Source organism: Dicentrarchus labrax, unplaced genomic scaffold (assembly GCF_905237075.1).
Source record: "Dicentrarchus labrax unplaced genomic scaffold, dlabrax2021, whole genome shotgun sequence".
Taxonomy (NCBI): Eukaryota; Metazoa; Chordata; class Actinopteri; family Moronidae; genus Dicentrarchus; species Dicentrarchus labrax.
The window spans coordinates 5,882,119-5,906,078 of NW_026136719.1; the positions used below are offsets into that span (position 1 = coordinate 5,882,119).

The 23,960-nt window shown below is 40.2% G+C and overlaps 2 protein-coding genes across 13 annotated transcripts in view; one reads left to right on the plus strand and one right to left on the minus strand.

The window, feature by feature from the left end:
• Window positions 1-3,433, plus strand: part of LOC127351488 (C-myc promoter-binding protein) — a 69,934-nt gene extending 66,501 nt beyond the window's left edge. For all 11 annotated transcript variants that reach the window (XM_051379045.1, XM_051379047.1, XM_051379049.1 and 8 more), the window contains one exon: window positions 14-3,433. In XM_051379045.1, coding sequence (XP_051235005.1) covers window positions 14-150 — 137 coding nt within the window. In that variant the 3' untranslated portion in view covers window positions 151-3,433. The remainder of the gene's footprint in view (window positions 1-13) is intronic.
• Window positions 3,434-4,488: 1,055 nt separating this feature from the next.
• Window positions 4,489-23,065, minus strand: LOC127351489 (sodium/potassium/calcium exchanger 1-like). Of its 2 annotated transcripts, XM_051379056.1 has the most exons (12): window positions 22,789-23,065; window positions 20,902-22,080; window positions 17,276-17,431; window positions 16,030-16,138; window positions 13,543-13,596; window positions 12,606-12,656; window positions 11,889-11,966; window positions 10,280-10,428; window positions 8,964-9,275; window positions 8,704-8,793; window positions 7,349-7,515; window positions 4,489-6,662 (listed from the first exon to the last, which is right to left on the minus strand). In XM_051379056.1, the coding sequence occupies exons 2-12, from the start codon at window positions 21,892-21,894 to the stop codon at window positions 6,413-6,415; spliced, it is 2,409 nt and encodes an 802-aa protein (XP_051235016.1). In that variant the 5' UTR covers window positions 21,895-22,080; window positions 22,789-23,065; the 3' UTR covers window positions 4,489-6,412. The 2 variants fall into 2 exon arrangements, with proteins under 2 accessions (XP_051235016.1, XP_051235017.1); XM_051379057.1 differs by lacking the exons at window positions 11,889-11,966; window positions 12,606-12,656; window positions 13,543-13,596.
• Between the last annotated feature and the right edge of the window lie 895 nt (window positions 23,066-23,960).

Below are 23,960 nucleotides of genomic sequence, written 5' to 3' on the forward strand. Positions count from 1 at the left end.
CTTCTTCCCTCAGACGCCTTCGATCGCGAGTACAAGCTGGCGTACGACCGCCTCGTGCCGAGCCTGGTGAAGCTGACCCATAACTGTGACCGTCCTCCCAGCACGGGGGTGATGGAGTGCCGCAGGACGTTTGGAGAGCCTTACCTGTAAAACACTCACCTTCACACACCTGGAGTAACTCTTCATCACACACGTCATATTGCTTTAAGACGAGCTCAGGAAACCTGTTGGAAGACTGTGAATGTGCACTACAGTAACGTTTGGAGGTGAAAAAAAAGAAGAAAAAAAAAAGTTGACGGCGGTCAGCGATATTGTAGCCCAAAACAACAACAACAACAAAGTTTTACAGACTTTATCTCAGCTAAGTGAAGATGGAAACACACTCACATCACTCATAAACACAACTTCATCCAGTGTTGTTGAGTGACGCTCACCTGGTTTCTCTGGAAACCCTGTGAACAATTATACAAATATTCTGTAAACACACCGCAAGTAGAGGATTTTTTTTAAAATGCAACATTTATTTTGTATAGTCATACAGCATATGAAGACTAATACTAGCAATATTTTAACTTGAACTCTATTTATACAAAGTAAGCTTTATTTATTGTAGTGTCTTGTCCCGTGTTCGCTGTTGTCTCGCAGTTTAAACCAGTGCGTCCTGAACACTCGTTGCTCGTTTCCAGCAGACTGGAAGAGATGTTGCAGTACGGATTTAGTGTCTGTTGTAAGTGATGACTAAGTGTTTCTGTGCTGTATGAGTTGGGGCATCCAAAAAAAAAAAAAAACATATTTAAATTAGAGCTGCAAGGATCAGTCGATACTTGTTATTCAACTGGCTCCAGCTTCTCAAATGTGAGGATTTGCTGTTTTCTGTCAGTATGATTGAATAATTAAATATATTCAGATTTTGGACTTGTTTTGTCTGACAAAAAACAAGTAGATTTTCTCATTAACATTTCACAGATGAAACATTTAAAACAGAACCAGTGTGAAGGATTTAGTCCAGTAATCCAGTGGCGAAGTTGCAGATTGCAGCTAACTGAACACCCCTCGTGTCTGTGTTTGACCACCTGGGAATGAGATAAACTGTGAAATGTGTAGGAGAAAACGTGAAAGGCTTCCTTTCTACAGCCTAATCACCTGAATATGAGAGTTGCTGTGTTTTTTTGTTAACTTAGAATGAGACGTTTATTTCTACATCATGTTTTTACAGTAGCCCAGAACGGACAAACCAAACACTAATAAAAACACATCTATGAATATCATATTTCATTTCTGTCAATAGATCCTCTTAAATGTTCCACACTGGACCTTTTCATTAATCAATAAGGAAAATAATGTTCAATTGCAGCCCTAATTTAAATGTTTAAAAACCACTGTTTAAGCTGCCTTTAATGTTAGTCCACTATCTGAACATAAGTGTCCGCTGTGCTGCCACAACCAGTTACAATAGCGCTTTACATTTCATTTTAAGTTAGTTTACCAAACATTTTTTTGCTATTTAAATATTTCATCCATCATATGTTTAAGTTCTCTGCACCAGTTCATTAATGAAGCAAACGTCAGTGTTACTGTTGATCGTCGACTGCTGGGATGAAGGGAGGCCGGCTGACAAACACACACACTTGTGATTATAAATATGTAGTTTACGTGGATTTCTTTGGTTTTATGAGTTGAAAGATGAACTTAAGGTCGGGAGAAAACTCACTTCAATACGAGCGGTTTGTCCTAAATATACAAAAGCTGTTCTGAAATAAATACAAAATAAGATTCCAGTACTTTTCTGATAAATACTGTCAGGTAATGTAACACGTTTTGGCAGCCATGTTGGTTTAATTCACAAAAACTGTAAAAGGAAAATGTATGTTTGTAGTTTTTACCATAATTTATGTCAGTATATCATTGTACTCACCAAAAAGAAATAGCTGACACCGCTACGATGAAGTCCGACGGGTCAGACGATGAATGTGTTTATCCAGATTATCTAAAATAAAACCTTTATTTGGAGGTAAATCATGATTTATTGGTAATAATCATCCATCACAGAGGAAAACTGTAGGAAAATGAAAGCTTTACCCAGGCTGTCACTAATTATTCAGATAAACATGTAAATGTCTGTTTTTGCTTTTGTTTTAACATCTGTGGTACAAAGAGTTAAATCTGCCTCTGTGACTGTAATGAATGACTTCAATCTCAGATCAAATGAAGGGTACAAACTCTTAATTATTTTTAGGTGGCTTCTGTAATTTCTCTGAGGGGCATTACTGAGATTTTATGATTGTTGTTGTGTTGTTTTTACTATCAGATATTGGTGGATACACATTTGGATGTTCTGTAAAAAGCCCAGAGGGCAGCAGAGGAGGAGAAAATGCTTTAAATCTCCTCCGAGGTAACATCCGGTGTATGAAAGTCATACACCGGTTTTATCTCTGCCATTTAAATTAAAACCAAAAAGGGATTTCAGTGCCCACGGGAAATACTAATGATGCAGTAACAGACGGAGGATTGTGTATTTTATAGTTTACTGTTTCAGCACTTTTCAACAAGTTAGATCAACTACAGAACGTCTCCTGTAGAGTTACCTCCAGTTATTCTACATTTAAATGCACCATGAATGCAGAAAAGTGAAATTAGAATCAAATCAGTGTTCACAAGCAGTTTCTTGTCTGTAAAACAATGAAAAAGATTATGGAGTCGCTGAAAAGTAGAAGAGAATTCATATTCTGTATTAAAATGTTAAAATAGGGGATGGACATCTGTTCTGAAGTCATATATAAACATATTTCAAATGCACTAGTGTTTGTAAAAGTACAGAAAGTAAATCAGAACTTTAACTTTTTGTAAATGTTCATATTTACATGTACAAAATCTGTCTATTTCTGCATTTTTAAAGCTAAAGTTCTGATTTTATTTACATATATTTGTCACAGGGTTATTCAACGTTGAGACGACCGTATGAGATTCTGACCAAATAGATTCTGGATCCAACTGGATATGAACTGTAATTACTCATTGTTTTCGTTTGTGTGTGTTAAATCGGCCAACACCATGGTTGAAGGAGGACCCTAAACTCATGAAGGTCTCATGAACGTCAACCATGGGTGCGATTCGTGGTCAGTAAGTTGCACTTTGCTCCTAAAAAATTATAATCGAGCCGGCGAAGAAGAGGACGCATCGACTACGACGTCAGCGGCTGGAGGAAGCTGCCATTCATCTGTGGATTTCTGTTGTGTTAAAAAGTTGTACAAATGAATGATTTTGCAGAATCTGGGGGCCATGTACATTTTAACTCGCCCTTTGTAGAAATCACATTTTATAACAGTTTATTCACACGTGTGCAAAAAGGTCCTTTTTAGATGTGGTGAAGGTTCTGTACAGCGACCAGATCTACAGGGCTGTTTAACTGTAAATAAAAATCACTTACACTCTCGTCGCTGGCGTTTTTTATTCTCTTTAGAAAAGTACTAACTAATGCTACATCTGGCTACGTCTCTGTTGCTCTGTGCTTTAATAACATTTGAGCAAGTCTTCGTCAGAACAGAACTTCTGTCGACTTCCTCCTTTCCTGTATGTATTTTTTTTCTCCCAGGATGGCGAAGGCTTGACCCTAACCAGTCTTAACTCCTCATACCTAAACCCAACCAGCCAAACCAGTGAAGGCAAAAAGAACAAGCCAGTCAGAGACTGAGTAGGATAGAGTAGACTTCGCCATACTGGGAAAACAAAAAAGGAATTGGCATCCTGTTCTTAGATATGCTACGTGCTAGCCTTGTCTATGCTGAAAAAACAAACAAATTTCGATGTAGCATATCTAAGTACAGTAAAGGAGAAAGTTGATTGAAGCTTGGTCAACTGTCATTGGAGCACAGAGTAAAAAGGGGCGGGGTTTAGGAAGGGTCAAATCTTACCCCGTGGAGTTGTAAACTACGGTGTTGGATTACTAGCTATATTACTTTTCTGCTACTCCCCAAAATCAAAGCAATGTGAATATTTCCAGTTTGTTTCCATTCTCCAACTAGTTTCCTCAACGATTATATGTGGATTGTTGAATTTTAAATTAGTAGGGGGAGGAACAACAGGCATTTTCGTAGCTACTTTCATATTAACAATGATCAATCGTAGCATTAACATTCCAGGAAACGTACCAACACACCCACAAAAAGCAGTGAAAAAAGAAGAATGCAAGATAGAAAACATGGTTGTAAACACTGCAAGATTTTACATATTTTTTTAAAGTATCAACTTAGCAAATGTTTTGCGGAATTTTTTTTTTAGATGGTTTTAAATGGAGGAGGCCAAGTTATGCTTCTGTAGATTAGCCAGTGTCACACTACTTGTGAAGAACACGTCAGTAGGTCGCTCAAATGGACTCCATAATAATTATCTGACTATCCAATGGACCAATAAAGCCTTTTTAAAGAAACCTGTTTTCTGATGTGAGCACTAAAGTCTCTCTTCCCAATAACACGGCACACAGAGCTCTAGTTCACTGTTAAAAAAATAATTTATTGCAGCATGGAATTTTAATTTGAAATATTGATAGTTTTCCTATCAATAATACATGTTTGCATCCACTTCAATCCAACAAGAGCATTTAACAAGACGGTAACATCTGACAACGGGACACCTCTCAGGTTTTTTTCTCACAGCTAATAACACAGTCTGATACACATTTACCTGACACACAAACAACCACTGTTTCTCTCCACCACAGTTATGTTGACAAAATGAAATATTTTGTTCACAAAAAAAAAAAAAAAACCAGAAGAACATTCTAACAAACACTAGTTTGGTTGAATACAGAACAGAGTTTTAGGAATACAGTTGAGAAAATAGTGAACATATAAAACTGAAGTTGCATCCAGTGGTTTTGCTGCACAGTGAAATCTGAACCTCCACTGCTGTAATGGACATAAAGTATTTAATAATTTACCTATTAAAGTCACCTCAGGTTTCAGAAGCATTACGCTCACAGTGTTAAAAAGGAAAACTCCACCCCAAAACACTTACACGCTCAACTAAAACAGTCAGTGGTGATTAGAGCTGCAACAATTGGCCTATTCAATGATTAATCTATCTTTGCACATTGCAAACATACGTCACACTGCTAACTTGCAGATTCCTGTACAGCTCTTCACTCATTTATTTAAGCATTCGGCCATATTGCACATATTGTCTCTCTTTTTCTATTTGTATATATATCGTCTCTATTTGTATGTTTCTATGTTTAACTGTTGTGCACCAACTTACCAAGGCAAATTCCTTGTATGTGTAAACCTACTTTGCAATAAACCAGATTCTGATTAGTTTAACTATTAAATATATCACTAACTACTTTGATAATTAGTTAATAAAAAGAAAATGTCCAAATTCTGATTTCAGCATTAAAATGTGAATATTTTTTGTTTATTTTTTCCTCTATGACAGCAAACTGAATATCTTTTGGTTAAAGACAAATTAAGACATTTGAAGACGTCACATTCGGTGACAGTGATCAACATTTTCTGGACAAACAAATAATCGATTAATTGAGGAAATTAGACAGTAAGTTGCAGACCTGGTGGTGATGTAGTGTTTGTACTGTTTTTGATAATAGATAACTAAGCAGTCACAGGTCACAGGTCACATTATCATTAACAATGTAGTCTCTGTGACGTCAGTTGTTGTGAAGCTCTTTGTTGGCTCTGGTCGTCGCCATCTTGGCAGCCCTGACTGCCGGCTTCCGTTAAATTTAAAAAATTTGCAAATAAGCAGAGGGTGGAGCTGAGGTGGGCTGAATGAAGCCTGGTTACTGAAAACAGACCCCTGTGACGGCACCCACCTCATTTAAAGTGTCCAATCACTTATGCATAATTTGAAATTATAAAATAAATAATGTAGCCCCGGCTAAAGCATACCCTGCTTTATTGTCTATTTTACTCTAAATTAGACCATAATTTACTATATGAACATCATGCTGTATGGATGTTCAGTGGTTGTAACTAACTTTTTTTTGGGGGGGTGACTAATATTCTTACTAAAATGTATTACTAATTCATAACGCTACTACTAGTTACTGGTGAAAGTAATATTATTACTAGTTATTCCTTACTGCCCAACACTGCAATTGAAACATACAAAATGGTGGAAGGTAAGTACAGTGCACTATGTAGTAAATGTGGAGTGATTTTGGACACAGATTAAATTCAGTTACCGGACAGTTTTCACAAAGTAGCTGCTGGAAAATGTTCAGACTCTTGAGGGTGGATTTTTCCTTTAACATCACTGCTAGTTTAGTTTGGTGTTTCTATCCTGTTTCTACTGTGCGTCAGGTCAGCCTTTTGACATCAGGCTTGGTTCCTCTACTAACATATCCTACGTACAGTATGTGCAGCAGTGGTGTTTGCTCTCTGCCTCGGGCCCGTACAGCTCAGATGGAAACAGGACAGGTGAGGATGCGATCCTCCAGCATGACGCTGAGGACGAGGAACACAAAGTACAGTGCGAACATGGTGAGGCCCAACATTCGGCTCATCTTCCAGCGACAGGCGGCAATGGAGATGATAACGAAGAGCAGCATGAGGAAGAGCAGCACGATGGCGCAGAACAGGCCGTTGGAGCTGACGGCTACCGGCTCGCCATTGTGTAACAGAGTGTAAATGAGCCACGGGACCGGGAGACTAAAACCAGAGAGGACAGATGTGTTTCTGTCAGGTTTACATAGTTTATCTCACATCTTAGGAATGGGAATATTAGGGGTGCAACAGATCACAAAACTCAAGGTTCGGATCGTATCAAGGTTTGGGTCATATCATGGTTTTTGGTTTAATGGTTTATCAACACTTTTACTCAGTGGAGGTGAAAGTGATGGCTTTTAAATCAATCACTCTTCCTTAACCCAATCATTGCACTTCAGAGTAAGGCACAGCACACATCTATCATTTAACTGCAACTCCGCATTGAGATTTATGGAATTATTACGTTAAAAAGTAACAGCGGCAGTAAAAGTGTAAAGTTGAATTGGGTCTGCTGTTCACATATGTGATGAACCGTGCATAATATGGATCACTGCCATTTAGACAGCAGTGGATGTTCCTCAGGGTTTGATTTTAGGTCCTATACCTTTTTACTTTGTACATGCTTTGGGATAGTTACAGAATAACGTAAAAATATATTTTGTTAAATTTCTATGCAGATGATACTCAACTGTATCTGGTAGTTAAACCAAATGTTGGTGCTTCGCCTCTTAATGCCATATTTGGCTCAAAGTACAAATAATGTGGTTCAGTAATGTTTTCTTCAACTAAGAAATGACCAAAAATTGTAAAATGATCTTTAAGTTAAAAAAATGATTTTGGTCACTCACCCGATGGTGATGTCGAAGATGTTACTGCCTACTGAGCTGGACACGGCCATGTCCCCCAGACCTTTCCGGGCCACAATCACACTGGTGATCAGGTCAGGGATGGACGTTCCGGCAGCCAGGATGGTCAGGCCCATGATTTCCTCTGAGATGCCCACAGTCTCACCCACCTGTACACAAGAAAAGAAAGAAAACAGTTAAACTGAGGAAGTTTTGTTGTTCCCACTACAACATAGCATGTACACTATTAGCCTGTATATAGGTATGTACATGTGTCTCCATTTTCTTTGTACAAAAAATAATCCTGGGGCTTATTGGTATTTATTTTGAATATTCATACATGAGATAAAATCAGATAGTCCATAGATCATCTTGTTGTTACTGTGAGTTTGCCAGACAACTATCAGAGACTCCAGAAAGTCCTCCATAAACTACAATGGATTGTTACATGTTGTTACATGTTTACATTTAAACATGTAATTGCAGATTGCAAGATATAACTTAATCCATGACATTTAGAGGTGCTGGTAGGCAGACTATGTTACTCTTGGACAAAGCCAGACTAGCGGTTTCCCCCTGTAACCATACCTTATGCTAAGCTAAGCGGCTGCAGCTTCATATTTACCGCTCATACATGAGTGGTATCGATTTTGTTATCTCACATTTGGCAAGAAAGCAAATAAGTGAATATCCCAAAATGTTGAACTTTTCCATTAAGTGCTGGAGTTGCAATCACAATAATTAATGTAAATTCAACCAATACTTGTGAAATCTGCACAACCTTGCAATTTCATCTGATCACCACAACTGTTGGCCCCAACTGGCAAAACGGGACACCTACTGGTAATTTTATTTCAGCTGGAACAAGTTGCCTTAATTAAACAAGGAAAAACATTTTTTCCAATCTAGTTTTTACAATTTTCACTCTTGAAAATTACCTAAAAACATCACAATTTCTTTGAAAAGCTGCTGAATTTTAGGCCTCAACAATCCCCAATAAATCTGCAAAATCTTGGTGCAACTTCTATGTGATGTGATTGGTAAAACACACCTACAACAATACAAACAAACACTGTTGTAGTGCGTCAATTACTCACATCACTTTTGACAACACATATCTATTGAGAGAAAATATGTTTTCCTAGTTCCCTTATCAGAACTGTCTACAAGTTACTGTCTACGAGTAATTGTTTAAAGCACCAGCGTGTAGGATTTAGTGGCATCTTTTGAAGACCTGGAAATTCCATTTTTGCCAATAGATCCTTACACACTGGACCTTTAAACTATTAGATATGAACCTATCTTTGTCACACACTAGTGTCACAATGGATGTAAACTTTTGTGAAGTTCCAACCAACCTGATGAGCCCACCACACCATCAGGTAGGAGAAGACTCCGATCCACAGGATGGAGCCGATAAACGTCATGACAAAATACTTCCTGGAAGCCTGCAAAATACAAAAACACATTTCAGGTCTGGTGTTCAGAGAAACAGCTGCAGCAACATTATGACGACTTGTAAACATCTGGAATTTGAATCCAGATGAATCTAAATTTTTCCTATAGATCTTTGATAAATAGATCTTCACAGAACTGTCTGCGCTCTTAAAATCCTCACCAGGTTGCGGACGTCAGGCAGCGTAAGCCACAGCGGGAACACGATGGGCAGCAGCAACAGATATGTGGCCTGCTTGCGTCTGGTTTCAGGCCACCCTAAAGACAGCGGCTCATTCTCCTCCTCTTCTTCTTCTTCCCCCTTTTCCTCTTCCTCCTTGTTTTCGTCATTGTCATCGCCGTCGTCGTCGTCGTCGTCATCATCATCGTCGTCGTCATCATCATCATCTTCACCCTCACCGGAGTCGCTACTCCCCTCATCACCGTTCTCATCCTTGGCGCCGCCCTCTGCGCCCTCTGATCCCCCCGCTGCCGCCTGCAGGAGCAGAAAGAGACAGCGAGAGTTTGTTCTGACACAGTGGTACTTTTTCTGTCATACAACAGTAAAATCCCCCCAAAAAAGACATTACTGTATGAGTAATAATTATCAAAAGATATAACATCTAGTAGCACAATCATCACAGGGGAGATTTTTCTGCATTGAGTACTTTTAATACTTTAGTTACATATTACAGTGTGTAACATTTAGGATGTATTGGTATAAATGGAATATAATATTCTTATAGGGATGTTTTTATTTACCTTAGAAACCTCTTCCATTGACTTTTACCACCATGTTTCTACAGTAGCCCAGAATGGATAATCACTGGCACAAGTGTAGGACCTTTTGTGTAGTTTCTCCTACACACTTGGAATGGGACGGTGAGGCAAGGGGGTTGTAATCTGCAACTACATCATTAGTACTTTTACTTAAAAGGCCCAGTGTGTAGGTTTTAGAGGCATTTTGCAGTGTAGTTGCTGATTGCAGCACCCTTGCCACACCCTCCTGTTCCAAGTGTGTAGGAGGAACTGAAAAGGCCCTTCCTAGAGCCAGCGTTTGGTTTGTCTGTTCTGGGCCACTATAGAAACATGGCAGTAGTAGTCAATGGTGACCAGCAGATAAAAAACGTCTCATTCTAGGATAACAGAAACACAATAATTCCTATATTCAGGTGATTATACACAAATGAAAACATACTTCAATTTCTGCCAGCAAATCCTCTTAAATGTTACACACTGGACCTTTAAAGGATAGGTTTGCACTTTTTCAGGTCTTTCAGTCGCCTATAATGGCCATTAAGAGATCCCTTCCTAATGTGATTCTAATATAAAAGAGATGATCGACAAAATCCACTAAAAAGTTTATCTAAAGCTAAAATGAGGCTTCAAGTATTAAAAGTACCCAATGCAGTTATTTATTAGATTACTAAAATAACTGAGAAAATAACAACTGAAACAGATCTTTGTGAGTAATTTCCTCCAATATTAATGTCTGTGTACCTTCGACTCGTCTGGCTGTTCGGCCGCCTTCTCGCTCGTCTCTTCCGTCTTTGGAGGCTGTGAGGTGGACGGCTCGGCTTCAGCGCCCCCTGGTGCACCGGGAGCGGCAGAAGCACCGGCCTGCTCAGTGTTTGGCGTCAGATCGCCATCTGGAGAAAGAAGAATTCACAGAATAACCCATGAAGATTATATATGTCTTAACTTCAAAAACAATCTCAAGTTGTTTGTATTTCGTAAAATTTCAAAACAGGAAGTTTATTTCACACTTTGAGACAATACAAAATCATATTCTTAAGGTTAAGCTGACAAAATGATCATGCTGTGTGGGCCAGTAAGAAGTGCCAGTGGGAGTGATTGTAGTGTTTGGAGATAAACATGGTCTACTAATGGAGGCAGAGGGATTCACACACACAGAGTCCCATCTGCATGTTAATCCTCGGGCTGATTGATTCGGGCTTGTTGAGGCCTCTCCAGACTCCCTGCCGCCCCACTTTACTCTGCACCTCAGACTCTGAAGCACCTCATTACTCCACACTGTGACGCACAAACACACTGACTGAGAGGCTCCGCTGATTGTGGAGAACAAAGTCCTTCAACCCCAAAACCGTCTCTGATGATCGATACACAACCAACCGCCAGCACAGAAACCTCTAAATGAAAAAAACTTTACAATTTAATCGCAAGAAAATACCAAACAAACAATCAAAATATTAATATTAAAAGGTGGTACAGAACTGTAGTCTCTTACAGACCCCCCAGACATTTATAACATAACATACACACTCCAACATGCAGCGGGAGGAGCTGGGGATCGAACCTACAACCTTCCAGTGGACGGCCTGCTCTACCTCCTGAGTCACAGCCGCCCCTATTTAGATTTTTCAAGCAAAAATGTCGAACATTTGCTGGTTCCAGCTTCTTAAATGTGACGTTTCTTTGTCATTTTTATCATCCTAGACAAAGACTCTTTGGCTTTTGGACAGTTTGTTGGACAAAAGAAAGCAAGTAAGTAAAACAATTAAGCTAAAACAACTTCTAAAAATGCATCTGTTCAATAAACAAAGACATTTTAAAGTAGACATTGTGGTTTTAGAGGCAGTTACATGGTTGTAATCCATATAATGCTAATATTAGCATGTTGACTTGAAAACTAAAAAACCTACATTAACATAAATAGCCTCTAGCTTAGGCTGCTTAAGTCCCAACAAATGAGATGTTATAAAGAGCGATTTAACACAAAGACACATTTTATATGAAGAATTCTATCAATAGTATAAATGATAAAATGCTATTTTGGGGAGTTAAAACTGGAGTTTGACCTGCTGCTTAAAAGAAAATGGCTTCCAAAGACAAGAAACCGTTTTTATGAAGGTGAATCTTTTCCTCTGCTGACACACAGACATAACTTCAGATATTTTGTCCCTTGAATGGTAAGTTATTTTGTGTGGTATAATGAGATCTATTTAATTTTGACAGAGCTAGGCTAGCAGTTTCCACCCACTTCCAGTCTTTGTGCTAAGCTAGGCTAATATCTCTGAGGTATCGGTGTTCTCATCTCACAGTGGGCTTTTATCAGAACATCAGATCCTACCTTAAACGCACAACTCACCTTCAGAGCGCCGGTGACGAGACTTGCTCTGTAATTTGCCCGACACCGGGACGTTCAGAGGCTTTATTTTGTTCTTTGCTGAAAATTAAGAGAATAAAAATCGCTCAAACAACACGAGTCCTCTTCATATCCACTGAGAAAGAATTCGTCAGCATGCCTTTGACCTTATATTCACACACTGGACATTTTGTAAAAAGACTGGTAGAGCATAACAAACCTCCATAAAACCTCTTTGAGGACGCTTGAACTGAGCACAGAACCTCCAGGAAGTTGTGATCGCAACAATTAAAAGCAAACTACGTCCAATCACTGCAATGTTTCTGCAAATTTGACCAATCATTGTAGTTTCCTGCCACATGGCACCAAAGTCACTTCCTTGTTTCTAGTTGTGATGATGCAGGCGTAACTGTTTCCAAGTAAAATGTTCATATGTTGCCTTTATTCTGTCTATATTTCAGATTTTTAAGAAACAAAAACACATTCATATTGAGAAGGTTGCAAACAGCAACAAAGAGCCAGTGTGTGAAAACGGTCAGCGGTCCTCACAACAACACAGAAACAACTGGATGCAACATGCAAACATCCAACACAAACAACCATCCAATAACAAACATAACGACCATTTAAAACCAGATCAGAATCACTGCTGGGACAGAAGCACACCAGGCCAACAACAACAACAACAACAACAACAGACACAAATGTCTCAGGTCTTACCTTTCCTCTGTACTGACCCCTCCCCTCTGACATCGCCATTAAAGGATGTCTCTGATTGGCAGAAATAAACAGACTAAATACCAAACTTCATCAGCCTCCTCTGAGACATGTGACACTTCAATTTCATGCAGATACAATATGAGAAAAATATATGAAACAGGGCCGTTGTCCCTCTGATGTCCTCCGGCTGCCCCGCCTTAACTCTCTGATGGTTCGCTTAGCCCGTACGGCCCCGGGGCCAGGTGCTCAGAGCACCGGGGGAGTGTTACATTACTAGCTCAGGAGCTTTGAGCTACCGGAGGAGAAGTTTTCAGGCCTGGGACAAGGAGGATCGGTGTGAGCGAACAATGTAACCGGGCTCACCTACTCCTGTGGCTAACGACAGAGGCGACGACACCAGTCACTGTCGAGAGCTTTGTGAAATAAAACGCTGCAGACAGACGGCGAGCAGGCCGCCTTCTTGTTGGACGAGCAAGTAATATTAACTGGTGTGCTGTTTCATATATAAAATCTTCCATAATGTTGCTTTAAAAAGGTGAATTTCTGCCAACTTCTACTGTATGCTGGAATGTGAAGTGCAAAGTGGACACAGAAAAAAAATAATTCATGGCATTCATTTTAAATATCGATATATCAATATATTGAGACACCCTTATTATGAAATAAGAACTTCCTTCTTTAATGCTGTTCAAGGTCAGACGATGAAGCTGGAAAATCCTGTAGTTTTAATTATTTTTAATCAAAGTGGTGCAACAGTCTCAACGATAACTGCTGGGAAACTTTGTCAACGGATGTGTTTTTGGCTTTGAGTTACTAACATGTGACATTACATGTGAATGCAAGAAAGAACACGACAACTACAATCACCACAACACAACACGACACGACACAACACAACACAACACGACAGGAAACAACAGCTTGTTGTCGCTCTTACCTCGTCTGGCTTTCCTCAGACGGGGGGTTTTAACGGCCCCTCTAAGTGTCGCCTCTAGGATGGAAACCCACAGCAACAATTTTAACTTCTTATGGTCCATCATCCTGCACCTTGTGACCACTCAAACTGACAGAAATATCAGCAACTGGAGCCACTTCCCTTCAACCTTTGTCTTATTTCTACTTTCTACTTTAACAGACCAACTTCAAAACCTGATATTTACTTGAAACTAATGTCTTTTCTCATCTTTAATTATCTTAAAGAACTACTGTCTCACCCCCAACATGTAAATTTAAGCACGTTTATGTGGAGTGTAGGTATCTATGATCCATGTTTAATGCGTGCATGATGGCTCCAAGACAAATTTCTCTGCAGGAAGATAAAGGATATCTTATAAGTTCGAGCTGATTTATAAAGCATTATTAAATTATCTTTTAAGCATTAATACATTCATTAAATTACAATCCTGTATTAGTAAGTGGTGCCAGTTGTTTTCATGATATCAGTCAATAAAAACACTAAACTCTGCTCTTACTCTTAACGGTGTCAGACCTCTATTTATTCTCTAATTGTCACCATATCTTTGTTGTTACTTTTTGACGTCACCTTATTTTTGCTGTTTTTTGAGATGTGAACCTTGTGTGCCTTTATTTCTCCCCAGGGATCAATAACGTTCTCCCTGCCAGCCACAGGAACTGATTGTAGAGGCTTTAAGTACAACTTTGACTTTCTACTCAGCTACAGTTCAGTTTGTACTTTTTTACTTCACTACATTCATCTGACAGCTTTACTTTACAAATGAAGATCATGATATTTATATGTTATACAGTTTATACAGATACAGCTGAAACCATCAGTTGATTAATCAATTTGTAGATTGACAGAATTTTAACTATTTTCATTATTTTTAATCATGTAGAAACATTTTATGGGGCTTTTTCCTTTGAATTATTCTGAATAATTGAGGATGGGGCTGTCGGTTGGCAATTGTGACGACATTTCTCACTAGTTTCACAATTCTTACAAAGCAAACAATCAGTCGATTAATGGAGAAAATAATCAGCAGATTAATCCACAAAGAAAACTGAGCTCAACATCAACCATCAACAGTAAAATCCTGCTTTTACATTAATGCATGACTCCTAATAATCTAATAACATCATATACAACAGTAGAGCAACCACAGGGGACATTTTTCCTCCATCAATACTTTTACTTTTAATGCTTGAAGTACTTTAGAGTATTTTTCCTTCAATAAAAAAAAGGTCTGAATGCTTCTACCACCGTCCGTTGCTCCACAGATGAATTTTGGTAACTGATCAGAAACCTGATTTAGTTATCAGGAAGTTAAATCTCCTCAGGTTCAGGTTTCAGATGCTGACAGTTTACCACTGTAATGAGATACAATCCAGCTGCACAGAGCCGCTCTGGGCTCCGGTCCCTCTGCTCTGCACTCGTTCCACAGAGATAAAGAGCTTGGTCTGCTAGCACGCTGGCTCTTATCCAGCTTTTATTAGCCTGTATTGAAAAGCTGATTAAGGATCAGCGGTGGCCAAGTGCTGCGAGAGCGAGGAACAGCGGCCCGGTGAGTTCGAGGACGGGCTGAAGGTCGACGCGGTTCATCGCGCAACCCTGACGTGCAGGAAGTAGACAGAACGGACGGAGCTGAGTCACCGGAACATTTAATTGATTAGTTGGTCGACAGAAAATTAATCGAGTGATTGTTTCAGTGATTTTTCAATTAAAAACACCAAAAATGAACTCCGGTTGGGAAGATTTGATGCTTTTTCCTCATATGATGATAATAATAATAACATTGAGTTCCATTAATTTGTAGAAAGCAGAATACTTGATAATGAAAGTGATGATTGGTTGCAGCCTTATTGCATCCAACAGCACAGTGTTATATAGATAGTATGATGATGTGGTACAGAAATAACTGTATTACGTTAGATTTTATAAAATTAGAGTAGAAATTAAAATTATTTTCCCATTTTTGTGACCAAATATCATCTGAAGTCTCAAAATTTCCTCTAAAAAGTGAAGAGTTGTGTTTATTTGGAGGAAAATATAAAAGGGATTATACATTTTCTCTTAAAAAGGGCTTTTTTTGCCTTCATATTCTTAATTTTAGGAGCAGACAGTATTTGTTTTATAAAAGTGGCCTTGAGACACAAAACACAATATTTCAGAAAATATCAAACCCTCTTCTTAAACAACATTTTTCTTTTGTTCATTTGTTTTCTGAAATACGTCTTATTTGATTTATTTATGAAAACTCCCTCACACCACAGCTGCCTCCTTCAAATCCCAACAATAGTCCCGGGGTGGGGGCAGCTTTACCTTTTATGTGTGACTCACAACCTGATGTAAAAACCTCTTTAGGGGTAAATTTAGTAGTTTGTCTCCTTTTATATTTCTGCAGCCTGCACTTCGAGAACCCGTCTGCAGATCCGAACCTCCGTTGGTTCTGATTCTGGTTCTTACCTTCTCCCAGAGGGTCCAGCGTGTGGATCATCAGCTGGAAGATGGTGCTCCTCAGCGAGGTGTTGTGGAGGGAGGCCGAGCTGCCGCCCCGCTGCAGGACGGGACGCACCTACAGACAAAGCAGACAGAAATCAGTGGAAAACTGTGAGGGACTAAAGCAGGAAGAGCGAGTAAACTGCAGCCAATTAAATGATCTGTGTTCATATCTGCTCTCAGAGTGGGCGGGATTGAGCAGAAGTTGCTCATTTAAGCCTGAAAGTGATCTGGACTGATCAGAAATTGCTGTATTTATTAGAAAACTATTTACAGCTTCAGAGCAGAACTATTTACTTACTTACTTATTTTTAAATAAAGTTACACAGTTTAATCTGATGATGATGATTATCTGTACCAGATACTCATTTCATATCTTGGGTTAAAAAAAAACAGCATTTAAACCATTTGCAATCTACAATTTTAATTATAAAGACCCACTTAAATATAAAATGACCAACTTCAACACTAAAAAAAATTAGAAAAGAAAACTAATGTTTGCAGAAACCTTCCCTAAAAAGTGACTGTTAAGTGACCTGTTAGCTTTAGCTTATAAAGGCATTAAGTGCATATTTAAGACCACTTTTACAGGGTTTTCATTTTAATACATGTCAGATGGAAACAGGGTTGGAAAATAACTTAAAAATCAAACATCTGCCAACCACTCAATAGTAAATTTGTATTTTAAACATTAAAAAAAGTCAGCTGGAGAGAACTGAGGAAAGTAACGTTGGCTTAATTGCCTAGCTAGCTAGAGCTAATAAAATCTTCTAGTGACTGTGTGAAATCTACAGTCGCTGGCTAGAAACAAGAAAACAACTTTTGTCTGAATTACTCAGAACTGTGAGGGCAAATCGGCCACCGTTATTTTAACGTATGTGCCGTGTGAGAAGAGAAAGCAAACTAGCACAGCAACAATAATTAAAGAGGGGCGGGGCTCAACAGTCACGATAACAGGCTGTACACCTGGTTTTAAGACTTCTAAGTGTGAATTTAAGACTTAAAATGCTGCAATAAACTGTAAACAAGAACTTTTAGAGCCTTGAAGGTAGAATAACTTACATAATGCAGAAGTTATTTTTCATTAGAGTCCAAAGGTGAAAGAATGTCTGTGATAAAATATCTGCCTTTATGTGAGGAATTCATTTTCTAACATAACAACTAAATAGAAAATAACTTGTTATTGATTCACCGTCAATGTAACTTTTCATACCCGGAGTCTCGTCCGGTCCTCTTGTGAATCCGATGGCGGTTTGTTGCACTGAGGGCTGCTCGGAGGTGCAGGTTCTTGTTTGGATTTATCTTCAGCTTTTGGTGCAGGAGGAGCAGCGGCAGGAGGAGGTGGAGGAGCTGCTGGAGCTTCACTCTCCTGTAAAGTCAGTCACAACTTGAATCAGTTAGTCACATGCAGTTTTATTTCATTGCGAAAGAGTGAACAGTTTCACACAGTCAGTGACAGATTGCAGACGTATTTACTCTATTTTTACCTCCAAAAATCAAACATTGATTTATCTGCTCTGGAGCTCCGCCTCAACCAAGATGCTGACTGTGGAGGATGTAATCGCTGGGGGTTGATGGGTGGACGAAAGGCTATACAGTAATCCAATCTACTTGCTATGGAATTAACACTGGTATGGAGTTTCTCTCCATCAGCAAAAGAGCATGTCACGACCCTTAAGCTTTAAAGTAGATCTTGCTTTATTACCTCATCCTGACACCTTCATTATTTCTGCGCTCACTGTATATGGTGCATATTGCTTAACTAATATGTTTCACATTAACACAAATAGGGACCTGAGTAGGAAGGAAGATCTGTGTCTCACTCAGTCGCATTTAAAACCTGATCTGTTGTTGATTAGCCACTTTATTGTAAAAACAGACACGCTTACGTGCACACCTACCAGAATATTTTCGCTTTTTTTTTCTCCTTATGAGACTTGTTGGTACGAGTCTCCCAAGTGAGATACAACCAAACTCTCCTAGCGGCACAAACCTGATGAACATCACCACATCATGACACATTTCTTGCACAAAATGCTACATAAGGCAACCCGGTCTGCTCAAATTAAATGCCTAAAAAGAAAACCTTTATGTTGTATTAACAAGGATCAGTGTGTAGGATTAATAGTTCATCTATCGGTGAAACTACGGTGGCCACAAAACACAAAAGGCCCTAAAACCAAGTGTTCTGGGCTACTGTAGCGACATGGCGGACTCCACAGAAGGACTCGCTCCCTCTGTAGATAAAAACAGCTCTTTTTCAGGTGATTATACACTAAAGAAAACATAAATGTGAATATTATATCCCATTTCTGCCAATAGATCCTCCTGAATGTTACACACTGGAGCTTTAAGGGACGTCAGATTGAACAGGAAAATATGACTACAGCTGTCATAGCAGGTGATGTTAGGAATTTATCAGGTGTTACTATGATAGATAAATGTTCCCTCTAGATATCGACTTATATAAAAAAGGACCCCGAGGAAGTTGCTGCACTGATAAAATTGTCAAGTCAAATCAAATCTTTATTGTTCTCAGTAAACTGGCAGGATGTGATCAGAACATTAATTTGACATTAAACGTACAAGTAGATTTTAAACTGGTTGTTCCTATATAATTATTGTTAACGCCTACTACCGGGTCGGATTTTTTTTGTCCACAAGGGACGCCAGAAGCCGCCACTCTGCATCCTCACCACGTTCTACACGTAACGTGACATGTGACGAATTAATGCTCTAGCATCTAAAAGAAAGAATGGCCACCTGCGGTATTTTCCACCTGTGGAGAAAGGTGGGAGGGCCGACCGCGAGGGAATTTTGTTCTTAAGAGAAACTTGCTCACAATTCTCTAAAATGAACAGATTTGTTCATACGAGGGAGTTAATTGTCTCTGCAACATGATCCTTAAAGCCCTGTGTGTATTCCTGTAGATTCAACAGGTTATATTCTCTAACACATTCAGGAGACTAAACACTCAAAAAGTATTGCATTTATGGAAAACTGATGATTAAAAACTGATGATTGGAATTCCTGGAGGAGGGATTTTTGAATTTCAGTGATTCATTAATGTGGCAGCATGCTCAGGGTTGTGACTGAAGGGGCGCACACTGACTGCAGACGTGCTTCAGGCTAATTGCAGAATGTGCTGGTGATACTTGAAATACTGAAACACGGCTCTGCATGTTAATTACAGGCTCAGACATTTCCTGCTCTGTCAGCTGCAGAAGGCCGTTTAGTCTGCAGGCGTTCTGCAGAAAATAAGCAGTTTTAAAAACACATAATTTGCTTCTTTTAAATGAAATGACGGCTCTAGACACACACTGGTATTTCAGGGCCGTGACAAGAAACTGAGTGACATTTGAATCACTTCATCACTGTGACGCGCCATCTGTGACACCTGGAGTCCCTTTCTGTTCAGCACCATCAAAGGATTTTACACAAATACAGGCTGTCACCTGCTCAGACCCACAAATCACTGTCCCTCTTTCACTGTATCTGAGCAGGCAACAGTCCCAACTGTGAGGAGATGAAAGCATAGAAAATAAATCGCGTATAGATAGAAGTCGGCGTGGGAACAACTGCTCTGCACAGACATCGGTTTTTGCTTGTATCCAGCTTTTGTTGTGTCTGATTGCTTTGTTTTTTTTCCCTTTCTGCACAGTGAAATTGTCTAAAATCAACACCTGTTGGAGTTAAAGCAACACTTTCGGTCATTTAGTGCGTCTCTGAATACGTCCCTTCCAAGCTCAGAGACGTAAATCTTTAAAATAGGCTCTCACATACAGTTTCATTTATCAAAAAAGGCTAATTTCCTAAAACAAGGTGCTCACTGTAGTTTTAAGCAAACGTTACTCAAACAGGAGTAAATCGTGCATTTGTTGAGGACAATTTTCTACGGCAGATTAATCCACATTTGATGCTCTAGGGATGGTGTTCTCAACCTTTTAGAGTCGGGTGTCCACAACCCCCCCCTCCCCCTCCCCTGATTGCAGAACAACTACTTAAGATTTAGGCTATTTTCACTGCTGCTGAGAGCTGCTTTCTTGTCTCCGATTCCACACTGCCACAATATGTCACTTTATTCTCCATTTGATGGATTTATTGTTAAAACTCTGTCTAAACTGCAGTTTTAAGCCAAGAAGAAGATTATTATTATTATTATTATTATTATTATTATTATTATTATTATTAATAGTTAGAATAACTTGCACTGAATATCAAATAAACAATTAGATTCCTGCCCATTACTTTCTAAAATAAAATCGATCGGTTGGTTTTAAAATTAAGAGTTCCCGGAGCACAAGTTCACATATTAAACTGTGTTGTTTTATCCAACCAAAAACCCAAAAGATATTCAGTTTACTGTCACAGACAAAGAAAAACAGGAAATATTCACATTTAAAACCCTGTTTTAATGTACGATTAATGTATTATCAACTACTCGACGAACTATCTGTTGATTGACTAATGGTTTAATCAACTAATTGTTGTCTCTCTACAGTAATCGACAATAAAGACGCCACAGAGGCAAACAGACAAACTCACTGTGAAATCAACACTATCATCACACAGTAGCATGAGTTTGATTTGATGTTGCAAATCAGTGAAGGAGCCAAATTGTGGCTGTAATCAGTTATCTGGAGTTTCCAATGTTGAATGGAGAGCTGATTGTTGAATAATAGAGCTGATTTGACCCTGAGGCAGCAGTTTGCATCTATTAAATCAACTGTGATGGACACATATGATAGAAACACTGGTAGAGGGTTGTTTTCTTACTAGGCATCTTAAAAAAGCTACTCCCCCCACCCAGATGGGTATCCAGACGTGACACCGACTGACCTTCTCCGGCTCCTCTGCGGTCCACACCTTGACGATACTCATGTGCTTGTTGAGCTGGCTCTTGACCGCCTGCTCGATCTGACTGTTGAACTTCATGAAGCTCACGTAGCTGATGTAGCCCAGCACCAGCAGCATGCTCTCCCACCACAGGATCGTGTTGTCCAGGAAGAAGACGATGAGCATCATGAGGTCCAGGATGTAGAAGCTCACATCCCTGAAGAGCGGCCACCAGGTCAGGTGCAGCATCTCGCGGGAGAAGATGGCGCACATGCCGATCACGAACAGGATGTTGAAGACGGCCGAGCCCACGATGGTGCCGATGCCCACGTTGCTGTGGGAGATGAAGACGCCGATCAGGGAGGTGAAGAGCTCGGGGGCAGAGCCTCCGGCCGCCATGAAGGTGGCCCCGGCCACGTCGTCAGAGATCTGCAGCTTGTTGGTGATGACCTCCAGCCCAGGAACGAAGAACTCATCGCAGACGATGGCAAGGGCCACAAACATGTAGATCATGCCTATGACGTGGAGGACCACCCAACCCTGCTGTCGCTGCTCCACTGAGAAGAGGTCCTCTGGATAGTCACCCTTCCTGCGAGGGGGCTGGTGTGGGGGACGAGGGGTAGGTGTGGTGGTCGGCGGTGGTGTCGGTGGTGGAGATGGAGTTGGAGGAGGTTTGGGAGGTTTAGGATCTACATAGATACACTGTTCGATATCTGTCCTGTTGACGATTATCACCGGAGGAGGTGTGGTGCTCTCAGGTGAGACGACCTCTTCCTCCGTCTCATTGGACGCCATCACCTCCCGAATGTTGACCTCCACAACATCATCGCCACCCGCCTCTGCTCGGAGAGCGTCATCCGTCTGGGCGGAGGCTCGCGGCTGTGACAGCCTGGCCTTCAGAGTCAGCGTGTAGATGAAACACAGCAGCACACCTGAGATCAAGAAGAGGACGCGGCTGTGCCTGAGTCTCTTCCTCGGAGGCGAGTGCACGTTCATTGCCCTCGTGGTCTCGACTCCCAAAGAAAAAACAACAACCAGAAGTTATGTCAGATGCATTGCGATTCCTTGGTAGTTCCAGCACCGATGCGTGGCGAGAAGACGCCGCTGACAGGGAAGAGACACACACACGTACACACAGTGTGTTTCATCTTTTACAGCCGGCAGCTTCAACCTGTGGAAGGACTGGAAGAAAGAAAAAGATTAAAATCATCATGAACATGTTTGTATTTTTATGTCCTCTCTGCTTGCATAGTTGCAGAGGCAGATCTACTGAAGGGAAGAGTCTGTGTGTGTGTGTGTGTGTGTGTGTGTGTGTGTGTGTGTGTGTGTGTGTGTGTGTGTGTGTGTGTGTGTTTGGGGGGGGGTGATGGGGATGCAGACAGCCACCTGTTACTATGGCTACATAATCACACGGGCTTTGGCTTCTCACAGAAGAGGAGTCCATTAAAAAAAAAAAAAAAAAAGACACGTTAAACATGTTTAAACGTTCAGGAAACCGGGGAGGACTCGCCTCAACATAAATCAATTAATTCTCAAATTGCCTCTGATTATAATTAGCTTTAGCGACGTGAGCGCGCGCACGGAAAGAACGTGATTTAAAAAAAATAATAATTAAAAAAATGCGCGCGTGCAGTAAACGATCATTAATGAGACATTAATCAACCCGGGAGGAACATTAAGATCTCCACGTTAATAAAAGCGAGCAGATCTTTGACTGAAAAGGGCGTGTTGAGGTTTAAATTGTGGAGTAATTGAGGCCAGCGCGGATTATATCGCGCAAGGTCGACGCAAAACCTTTTAAATATTCATTCAGCATCTAAAAATAATGAAGAAAGAGACATTAAAATGTGTTTAAAAGCTGTGTGCAGTGAGTGGTGCTGCGGGTCCTACCTGTACCGCCGGCTGCTCGACCCCTCGCCGCTGCGGACCGTCCCTCCAGCTGTGCGTAACGGACGCAGAGATGCTGACTCCGGCTTTTGGGGAGCTACAAGGGCGCACCGCATGTCAGGGCTTGAACGAGGCTCAGCATAATGCTGTTAAGAGGATTAGGAGCCAAACACCTCTCACCTTCCCTTTCACACATAACGCTGTATCAATACACCAACATTCAACCTGTTGTGCTGGTCGCAGCCGCCGGTTTGAGGGGAAACCTCGGAGGCGGCTCTGAGCGCGGAGCCCGTTGGATGGGGAATAATTAGACGTTCAGAGGCTGACAGGAGGAGTTTGGTCGGTATTTTGGGTGTGGTCAGGTGTAACCTCGTATCAGGAGTGAGGAGAATTGACTTTATTTCCCCAAATGAAGAGCAAAACATGCAATGCAAAGTGAAAAATAAGTGTTTTTTGGGGTTTAACAGAGAGATATTTGATTGAATCACGGTGTAAATGTAAATGTGTATGTTCACATGTGAACAAAATGAGTCCAAAAGTTAACGTGTATGATTATTGAGTGTTAAAAACTTTTATTTTTTAATTACAGGAGGAATTTTAATGTCCAGTTTTGTCACGTGGTTCAGAGTTTGGACTGTAATTAGAGTAAAGATGGATCGATGGTTAAATGAACGGTAGAAAGTACAAATCAAGTTAAATGTGACCAGATTATTCTTAATTGATTAAATTTATAAGATATCTAAAAGTAAGCAATAAGAAAATAAATGACATTATCAGAGCTGCTTCCAAAACTTCAACAAAAAGGTCATAAAAATGTAAATATTAAACCTTTTACCTTCAGTCTGAGTCGCTGCTCAGCTGATTGATTGGAGCTCTGCTGAGGTTGAAGTTGGGCTGAGAAATTACACGAAATGTCCAAATAAGGGAGGATAAAGACAGAAGTTGTCCCGCCCGAACAGATACTACAGAACCAGTGATGGAGAGAGAGAGAGAGAGGGAAAGAGGAGGGAGGAGGGACAATCAATCAATCAATCAAACTGTGCAACCACACAGGAGAGGGCCAATCAGGTGAAGTGAAAACACCTGTGTGAGTCAGAGAGTCCCTTATTATCACATCAGCATCACCTGGTGGCTTTAAACTGATACATACATTAATATAACTGTTAGATTCACTT